The 10,628-nt window shown below is 38.8% G+C and overlaps 1 protein-coding gene across 1 annotated transcript; it reads left to right on the top strand.

Annotated features, from left to right (window-relative positions):
- Window positions 1-1,418: 1,418 nt before the first annotated feature.
- LOC308078753 (uncharacterized protein) lies at window positions 1,419-9,324 on the top strand. Its single transcript, XM_080420087.1, has 3 exons — window positions 1,419-4,843; window positions 7,001-7,079; window positions 7,447-9,324. Exon 3 carries the CDS (start codon window positions 7,484-7,486, stop codon window positions 8,672-8,674), a length of 1,191 nt encoding a protein of 396 aa, XP_080276213.1. The 5' UTR covers window positions 1,419-4,843; window positions 7,001-7,079; window positions 7,447-7,483; the 3' UTR covers window positions 8,675-9,324.
- Window positions 9,325-10,628: the final 1,304 nt, after the last annotated feature.

Below are 10,628 nucleotides of genomic sequence, written 5' to 3' on the forward strand. Positions count from 1 at the left end.
GAAGCAAACATTTTAGAGGAATAAATATTAATAATGTTATAACTGCCAGATTATTATAACTGCCATTTTTCAAAGTAAATAACCCGAATGCTGAGGATAATTGCGTTCACATCCGAGGGGTCCACGATGTTTATGGTCTGGACAATTTGCTTTTTCACATGAAGTGACACTGTCTGCAGCTCTTGGACGAGACATTACAGGCGTGAAGGGGTCAGTCTATACGACCTGGGATATAAACGATGCTGCTGGATTGTTTGCAATGCACATGCAGGACACATAACTGCACCTGTGATACGTCTGCAATATCGAATGAGCATTTTTTGGGGTGTGCTCAGGAAAACATAAACTGTTTTGCGTCTGTCTTCCGGCAGGAGGAGTGTGGAGGAGTGTGTCACCTGACCGAGCCACTGGAAGATGTCAAACCAGGCTCTCTGGCCCAAGCATGTGAAAGCAAATTTTCCTCTGGCAAGTTGGTGAGGTTAGGAGGTAGGCTCTCCAATCCCTTGCCAACAGCAGGCGGCAGCGGGGTCGCAAGGCTCCCAGAGCACGTTAAAGACTGAATATAGTGCTGGGGGAGATACTGAAGGCCCCCGTGTTCTGTCAAGGATGAATTAACATCTTAGCTGTGTCTCCGTCTAGTCTGCGTGGTTGTCGCACATGGTGGTGTGTCGGGCAACTGCGTGGTACGTGGATGACAGTCCACACCTAGCAGAGGGTGCGGTCTTGAGGGACGGCCTCTGTGAAAAGGCAAGGCGGGTGAAAACGGTTAATATTCTGGTTCCCGTAGCTAAGCGGGGCCAGGACAAGACCGTCGGTTTCCTGCCTGGGGCGCCAACCACGCCTACGGGTAAGGGATCGCTATCGACTGGGTCACCTGCCGCATACAGCATTAAAGCCATGGCGTGCTGTGGTCGCTGCGTTCGGCTCAATGTACAGTCAGGCCACCATAAGCCCAAAGCGAGTGAGTTAGTAGGCGAGTGGTGCTCCTGTGATCGGTGGGCTTTGAAAAGAAGACGCCGGGAAGCAGGAGGCTTGAACTCTCTATCCAGGGTTTCCTGGGTGTAGATCTCAAGTGGAAAGGGGTCTAGCCTGGGACTGCACCCCGGGGGGGAGGTCCGAAAGACTTAAAGGAGGAGTTCACCCAAAAAATGACTTATTTTCTATCAATTACACACCCCATGAAGCCTTGATTTCATGGATTTATTTTTGTTTTTGTGGCATTCCTAAGACAATAATTTGATTATAATAAATTTGTCCCCATTGATTCCGGTAGGAGACACAAATGCATTTGTGTCTCCTACCGGAATCAATGGGGACAAATTTATTATAATCAAATAATAAAGGAAGGAATGCGACAAAAACAAAAATAAATCCATGAATTCAAGGCTCCATGGGGTGAGTAATCAATAGAAAAAAAGTCATTTTGGGGGTGAACTACTCCTTTAAGTGAATTAAAGTATTAAATGGCGAAAGTAGGGCAGAATTGGTTTTATTCACAACACCCTTTTATTTATGTTTCTGAAAAAGGAGATAACGTTGACTTTTTTTTCAGAAAAAGGGGGAGAGAGAAGCATTGCGTTACATTATTTAAGTGTTACAATGGAAAATTTAAGACAAACCATATATAACCACACATACTGTAGTATACGACCATGGCAGAGACATTGTTGTACATAGAAAACTCACACTATACACTGACTGGCACCCTGACCAAAGATTACAAGTAGGGTATGTAGTAATTAAGTAAGTAGGCGTAGTGGAGGTGAAGTTTGGAACAATAGGACAAGAAAGTTTGTTAAAATATTAAATGAGGAGCGTTGAATGGAAAAAAGAATGTTATCAGAGGGCTTGAGAGAGAAAGAGAGGAGGGAGAGCTTCTGTATGTGATGTTTAGAAGTAAAAGAGCTAAGGAGGCCAAGAGGGTGATTTGACTGCCACGGCCTGTATTTAAGTGGTGTGATTGAACAGACAGAGAAGTTTAGTTTAGTTTAGTTGTATTAAAAGCTCAATAAAAACGATATAAAATAATGCAAGCTTATAAGGGGAGCAGTGGGAAAATAATGAGTATTGGAGTACAGTATGGAATAAATTAAATATAGTGGAGGGTACAGTATGGAATAAATTAAATATAGTGGAGGTTCCAAGTAAGGGCCTCTGAATTTGATGTTTGATATGACAATAAGTAATTTAAAAGTATATCATTGTCTTGTGGGGTAGGACTGAATGTCAGAAGGAACATAAATAATAATAAAATATATGATAAGAACAAGGAATGTTTTTTAACAAGTGGCAGATGGCGTGGCGCATGTTTAGTTGAGAGTGAATACATTCTAAAAATAATTTGGTCAGATATGATGAAAGTGGAGGTAGCAGCCCAAAACAATATTACAATAGTGTTTCAATTCAAAGTTGTATTAACTGTTGTACAGTCATCTGTTAACTTAAGTGCTTGATCATTCCCCAGATGAACTAACCACAGATCGAAAAAGTCACGGACCAGCCATTTTTTCTAATGGAGCCATTTTCTCTAAAAGGGGGACGCCCCTGAATGCTAGCAAAATGTGTAGAAAATGTATGTGTGTATTGTAAGTAAATGAAAGGCATTGAAAGCCTCTATTTTTCAACAGATACAGGAGAAAAGGACAGGAGGTCTACCCAGAATCCAGCATAATCTGTGTGTGTCTAGAAATCGCATAATATGCGCATCGCATAATACGCACATCGCATTGCATAATATGCGATTCGCATCGCATATTTCCGCATATTTCGCAACTTTTAACATATTTCGCATTTTTCGCAACTTTTCGCATAACGCATATTTCGCATATTGCCGCATATTGCCGCATATTTCACAACTTTCCGCATATTTCGCAACTTCCCGCAATGTCTCAGCATAAAATTGCATATTTCGTCGCAAAATCAAGGATTTTAGCCCGCATAATCAAGAGTTTTAGCCCGCATAATCAAGGATTTTTGCCCGTGTTTTTCTGGAGGGTCTAACTGACCTTCTTATCACCTGACAGGGGAGAGTTTCCCTGGTTGGACGTATCGCGTGGAAGGAACACGTTATTCCAACCAGTTAATTTCCCCTCCATCAGGCGCGCCGGCTGGCCCGGGGGAGGCAGTATAGTGACCAGGATTTCTGCATGTTTTTGTGAGGGTATTAACTACCCTAGGAGACACGGGGAGAACATGCAAAATCCACACAGAAAGGCCCTTTCGCCAACCCCACCTAGGGTATGGGACATGCTGGATGACCCCTGCAAGGGAACAATAAATTTACTTGACATTGAAAACAGACACATAGTTGTGCAGTGCAGTGTAATAACGTATTTGATGCTGCATCTTCCAGTCAACAGAGAGGGACAGATAGTTTCTAACAAATGCACAATCAACACTTCACACGCAAGGTTACAGATTTACAAATGATATATTTACAAATACACAAATATTTATACAAATCAGAACACTTATTTAAATGCCAGCTTACAAGTCTTCAGCTATCTATGGGGTAAAGAAGGTGGAAGAAGTGTGGAAAGCAGACTCTTTTGTAATCTCAGTGGTGATTTGATTTGATTGATTTCATTGCAACCAACAAACAAGGTTAAAAAGACAATCAAGGATCAAAGCTAGGCGGCTTCTATTGTGACACTGCATTCAATAAAAGTCCTGTCATGCCCTTCATTAATCACTCAACATGTACTGGTATGTGGGGCATACCTTAGACTTTCTCATCAACATAGAAATCTGTTCACCTGAATGGAAACCACAATTATTTAAGGTACCGTGCAGAACAAAAAAATTGCATCAATGGTAGAACTTGATCTCCTCCTGTCCTCAAATAACACTGTCCTTTGACAAGCCAATCTCTATAAACATGACATCCCAATTTTAGTGCATGCCATTATAGGCAAAAACAGAGTCACATACAAAAGAAGAAATCAAGATACATGGATATAACATTTTTGACTATCACTGACATTGACAATGAACCTGCTTTTACTACAGATACATATGACTTAGACAACAATGAGATAAGAGTGGTATAGAATACTGATCAAAAGTGAGTAACAAACAAACAAAAGAAAAGGAGATAAAAATGAGACATTAAAGAAGTCTCATTAGTACAGACAGTGCTTCCATCGCAAAAGGGCCACTTAGCTGCAAAGGTGAGTCTATAGTATTATAGAGATTGCTGGCTTTTCAAAGGATAGGGTTACTTGAGGACAGAAGGAGATCAAGTTCTACCAGCTAAACCATTGGTTTGGTTTGGCAAGGTATGGTAGCTAGTTGTGGTTTCCATTAAGGTGATCAGGTATTCTCTGTTGATGAGAAAGTCCAAGGCATGCAAATGTTACAAGACACACAACAAGCTACACTTGTTGATTTATCTTCTCACGGAAACGTCAAGGATAAAATGCCAATGGAACACTAGAACAAGGAAACTTGAGAGACAAAAAAGTACATGAGTGATGACAGAGAGGATGGTTGTGTTCCCATATCTACCAGGCAAACAGCTGCATACTTTTACTTGTATTTCTGAGAAATGGCATGATCTGCTGTGAAGCACGCACACTCTCTCTCTCACGCATGCAAGCACACACACACACACACACACACACACACACACACACACACACACACACACACACACACACACACACACACACACACACACACACACACACACACACACACACACACACACACACACACACACACACACACACACACACACACACACACACACACACGGTTTCTCTCTCCCTCTTTAAGAGGCTGCACAGAGCAGCGCAGCTCACAATCTGTCCTGTTGTTTGGTAGCAGCAACAAACTCAACACGGTAAGTCACATACAGGACTTCTTCTAATCCACTGCTTTAGTGGCTTTTTATTTTTAAGGACCTCCAGAGAGTTATGGAGGTCCATTTGACCGAAACCCTGAATTGTGAAAACGGTACTGCAAGACGTTGATATAAAAGAAATATTACTTTCGAAAGCAAGTACTCCCTGAACTTTAACTCAAGTCACAATGTGACTGAGCAACTTTCACTTGTAGTGGAGTAATAGGCTAATATTTGTCACCAGGTGTATGTACTGTATACTTTGAGTCAAGTAATGAGTGTGTTATTTGTGCACCAGTGATTATGTTGTGTATTTTGTGCACCTGTGATTATGTTTGTACTTTGTGCACCAGTGATTAATGGTCCAAAGAACATTTGGCATCCAACTTTATTGTATGGGTGATATTTGCTAAGCCTCAAAAGAGTTCTTGTTTAAAGGTGCTGTAGGTGTGTGATATGCTTTTATGTTTTTCTTTTCTTTTCTATTTTGTTAAAAAGTTAAAGCTCTGTACCTATCTCTAGATATTTAGAACAAAATAATATATCTCTAATAGTCAATAACAATATCTTAAGTGTCCTGTGCTTCCATATGGAAGCGAATAGATGACATAATTCAAATTAAATGGCAAATTCAAAAATTCTATTGAAATAAGATAAATGCTATTTAATCTTCAGGATGTCAAGGGATTTTTGTGACGTTATTGAAATGAAAATGTAATAGAATTTTTTATGAATCTCCCAAGTATGCTCATTCTATGACAGATTTCAATTGATAAATAATAGATAATTTTATTTTTTATTTAAAAAAATGCCCCACTAGATAGTGGACAATATTAAAATCAAAAGGCTAATTTAAAAAATGTAAATGAAATAATAGAACTGCTTTTTAATCTTCACATAATGAACACGCTTTTTGAGACAAAAATTTATATATAATGCAATAGCATTTACATTTAATCTTCGGGTGTGCTCATTCTATGATGTATTCAATTATACATAAAAGACTATTTGATTTAACATTTTTAAAAAATTGCCTGCTAAATAATGGTAAATTCTCAAATGAAAAGGTTATTTTTGAAAACATTAATTAAATAAGGCTAAAGCTTTTTAATCTTCAGCTAATAAACATTGTATGTAATTTTCTTTAGCTTTTTCATTCGGTCATAGAATGAGCACTCCTGGAGATGAAATGTAAATGCTATTGAATTATACATTCATTTGTGTCTCAAGAAAAACATTTATAAGCTTAAAGGAGGAGTTCACCCAAAAAAAATCTTATTTTCTATCAATTACACACCCCATGAAGCCTTGATTTCATGGATTTATTTTTGTTTTTGTGGCATTCCTAAGACAATAATTTGATGACCGTGTGTATTTCCGGTAGGAGACACAAATAATCTACTTTGTGTCTCCTACCGGATACACTAGCCGGTAGGAGAAGGGAATCAAATTATTAGCTTAGGAATGCGACAATAACAAAAAAGAATCCATGGATTCAAGGCTTCATAGGGTGTGCAATTGATAGAAAATAAGTAATTTTTTGGGTGAACTCCTCCTTTAAGATTAAAACGAATTAGCTTTAACATTTTCAAAATAGCCCTTTCATTTTAATATTGTCCATTATTTAGCGGGGATTCTTTTTATTTTTTTTAATCAAATGACCTTTTATGTATTAATTTAATTCTGTCATAGAATGAGGACACCTGAAGATTCAATGTAAATGCTATTGCATTATATATTCATTTTTGTCTCCAAAAATGCGTTCATTATGTGAAGATTAAAAAGCATTTTTCTCTTATTTAATTTAAATTTTCAAAATTGCATTTTCATTTGAATATTGTCCACTATTTAGCGGGGCATTTTGCGGGGCAAAATCAAATGATCTTTTATTTATCGTTTTAATTCCGTCATAGAATGAGCAAACCTGTAGATAAAATGCAAACACTATTGCATTTTACATTTATGTTTATTTTGTCTAAATAAATGCGTTAATTTCCTGAAGATTAAAAAGCATTTCTCTAATTTCAATTGAATTTTTTAATCTATTCGCTTACTGCTTCTAATGTGACGCTGCCAGCGTTATCTACCCGGAAATACATATTTGGTTGTGGTGATGTCATGGTGATTTGATCTATTGTATCTTGTCTCTGACTCAAGGTGTGAACTAAAAACAACCTGGATTGGAGGTGAAAGCCACATTTGACTGCAACACAGAGATACTTCACCTTTGTAACAGGTACAGCTTGGCTTATTGCTTGCATTAATGTAATATTGAATTATTTATCAAGAGATCCTTGGTCTCTGTTAGTTGGTACAAAAAACAACAACAGGAGAGCTACAGGAGTATTGTTGCATGACCATGCATAAGAGGTTTGATGCAACTTGCATCAAACCTCTTATGCATGGTCACATGTTCCCTGTGTCCATTTTGTTTTACAGACTATGGTTGTGACTTGCAGATCTGCTATTTTTGCAATAAAAATACATTAAAAAGTGAAAGTGAAAAGACGATAGACGATCACGAAAAAAACTATTTCAAGTAGTTGTACTCAGACTTTTGGACGCCACCGTATTATATTTAACTTTTCTTTTCTCCTACCAAGGTGTTCTTCCTCTTTGCTTGGGCGACACGTGAACTAAATGGGGAACGTGGTCTCTGACAGCTTGGACAGCATCCCGGTCGTGGGGCACGTCAAAGGTGTCTTTCACAATATCGCCGGAGATCATGAAGGGGCGAAGAAAGCCTACATGGCCTCCAGCAGGAGTATGGTGCTCCTGGCTAGTGCAGTGGTGGCCGGCCCAGCAGGGGCCACTGTTGCGGGGGTGTTGACAGACTCGCTGGTGTCCGCTGTGACCAAAGAAGCGGTCGGATTCATCAGAAATGTTGAGAGAATCAGTGAGGCAAACGGTCTGGGAGAAGCACTCGTTGGGGTGGGGAAAATGGGCCTGGACATGGGGTTGGACACTTCCGGTGGCATGGCGGCTGGGGGAACGACCCGGTCAGTCGGAAAACAGGCAACAAAACAAGTGCTGAAATCTACCTCGAAAACGGTAGCAAAACAAGTTGTTAAGAAGGTTGCGGTAAACCAAATGGTGAAATCTGTCACTGACGCAGCTCTCGATCATTCTCGTAAAAGGTCCGAACTGTTCAGTGACACAGAATCAGAATTAGAATCATACCAGCACATTTTCAAAATCAGAATCATACCAAAATATATTCAGACAGATTCAGCTATAAGGCGTAGACCTAACGGTGGCAACACTTCTAGTCAGGCAGGTTCAGGTAAAAGAGAAAGGTCTACATCTCCCAGTCAGTCAGACACAACTCAATCTCAATCATCTTCACAATCATCACATAAAACCATGAGTGAATACATGCTGAGCAGTAGTGATGAGGAGGACTCATCTAATGAGTCTTATGATGATAAATTAGGTGGAAATTTGGTAAAGCATGTAAAAAATGGATACATCTATTATTTCCTTTGCGCAGGTGGATTATACAAAGTTGGCATGACCAAGCGGGACATCATGTATAGGCTTAACGAACACAAGAGAAAAGAAAAACGAGAACACAGACCAAAGCAAGACAAAATCATTAAAGTCTTTGCGTGTGATGATGCGAGGCAAGCTGAGACAAGGATCCTCCAGATAGCTGCCAAAAAAAGTTCAAAAATTCCCGGAATTGAATATTTCTGCGAGTGTATTGAAAGTGTTATCAAACAGGTTGTTGCAGAAGTCAATTCAATTCAAATTGCAGAATTGCAAATATCATATTATAAATTAAATGCTGGAAACAAGATTGTGGAACTACATAGTCAGGATGCAAACTAGAGAGGTGCGCTCACACAGCACAAATCTCCATTAGGAGACATGCCATTCTATATAGTGATGTACACCATGTTACCATCATGACATTTTTGTTGATCGATTAATTGTCATACCATGAATTGTGATGAATGATTTAATTGTGTTTTTGAACATTGAACATGGGAACAAATTACATTTCTGCAATGGAAATGACAGATGGAAATATAATGATCAAATATGACATTTACTTTTAATTTCATCTAGTTGTTTTATAAAAATGAATGGAAAACTATTCTAACAATTATGCCAAAAATAATTGTGATTACCTTAAATATTAGGAGATATGTTAATATCAGGTGATATGTTATAATTGTAAAAGTCTTACTACTAATAGTAGTGAATCATGCAAAAAATTATTGTGACATTTCTGCAGCCATGATATATTGTAGCACAGTATGTGATTACCAGTTCTACATTGTCTACTGCCTCCCTCTTCACATTTGTATTAGCATGCATCCGAATATATATGCTTTATTATACTGATATCACTATTGATTTAAGGTGGTAGTACATAATCAAAATAGCTAATTCTGCCATAATTACTGTAAATGTTTAGATGTTCATTACTGTCCCAAATTAAAAAATGAATAAATTAAGAATTATGTTAAGTGAAAGTAATTGTGTGGCTCCTTCCTAATGGTTCAAAATAAACTTTATAGGAGGCAGTTGTCTTGTTTGGCTACATTTAGAATATAATACATAATATATCTACTCTTTTCATAGTCTGATCAAAATCAAGTGTGATTAAAGCATCACTACCAACACGCATTTCTTCCAGTAACAAACTGTTAAACAAACCAGCAACTCTGTCAGTGGAATTTGTACTTTCACGCAGTGAAAAATGCTTTAGGAGTTGCAAACTTGTAGAGTTACTTACATTTTAAGGTTAGGATGAATAATGAGTCAATTCATCAGTGAAAAACCTGGGCTGCATTTTAGAGTTCCACGGATGGTATAAACATGGCCAACAAAGTACTAGGCAACGTACCAGGTCTGACAACGTTTTTAGCCAGAACCGTGAGGTTTTTCCAAATATTTGAAAGTGGTTTGGGAAAATTCATTGATTTTATGTGAGCACTTCTTGATATGAGAGCTTTACCAAAGGAAAGTTTCAGTCGACTCAAAACAGATTAATAATAGTCATGCGCTACTAGGTTTGGCCACCACCACCACCACCACTACAGTTTCTACTTGCTGCTGGTCAAAATATTCTCCTCTTGATCCACACTTATAGTTCCAGTTTTGAGCCACGATTGCATAATTTTAACTCCGTTGTTTATAAGTATCTTGCCACCGTTTAGCTTGTTATGATCCCCTGGGGCAAATCCTGCTGTATTCACCTGGTATTCCTAAACGTAACCTCAGTAAAACTATGACTAACCTCCTGAGGTTACGTTTATGAATAAGGTTAGGTTTAGGCATAGTTAACTGAAGTTACGTTTAAGAATACCAGGTGAATATACCGCCAGATTTGCCCCAGGGCGACTGTGTTTTGGGGCGAGTGTTTTGTTATTTGATGTACTCTGTAGTGGGCAACTGCGCATGCGTCCACAATAACGCTATCAGGATCAGATTATTAGATACTAGTCCATACCCGTGGGGGGATATGCCCCCCCCCCCCCTTCGTGAAATTGAAAACCGGGCTTCGCTGTTAGGTGCACATGGTAATGGTCAATGGCTATGTGCAAATTCAGATCAATTGCTCCAGCCACTGAGGAGAACCGGGCAGAACAATTTTGGCCTCACCATGACACCATGACACCATGACGACAGAGGTTTGTCAAATTATAGGAGGATTAGGGAGTATTGGGTTTAGTACCAAAGAAGTTTTGCTCTGGGAATTGAGTATGTGAGGACCCCAATTGAAACAAGCCAGTAGGCTTTTCTGGGTTTTTCAATCCTATTTAGTTTGACCTTG

Source organism: Gymnoscopelus braueri (assembly GCF_963280865.1).
Source record: "Gymnoscopelus braueri genome assembly, chromosome: 22".
Classification (NCBI taxonomy): Eukaryota; Metazoa; Chordata; class Actinopteri; order Myctophiformes; family Myctophidae; genus Gymnoscopelus; species Gymnoscopelus braueri.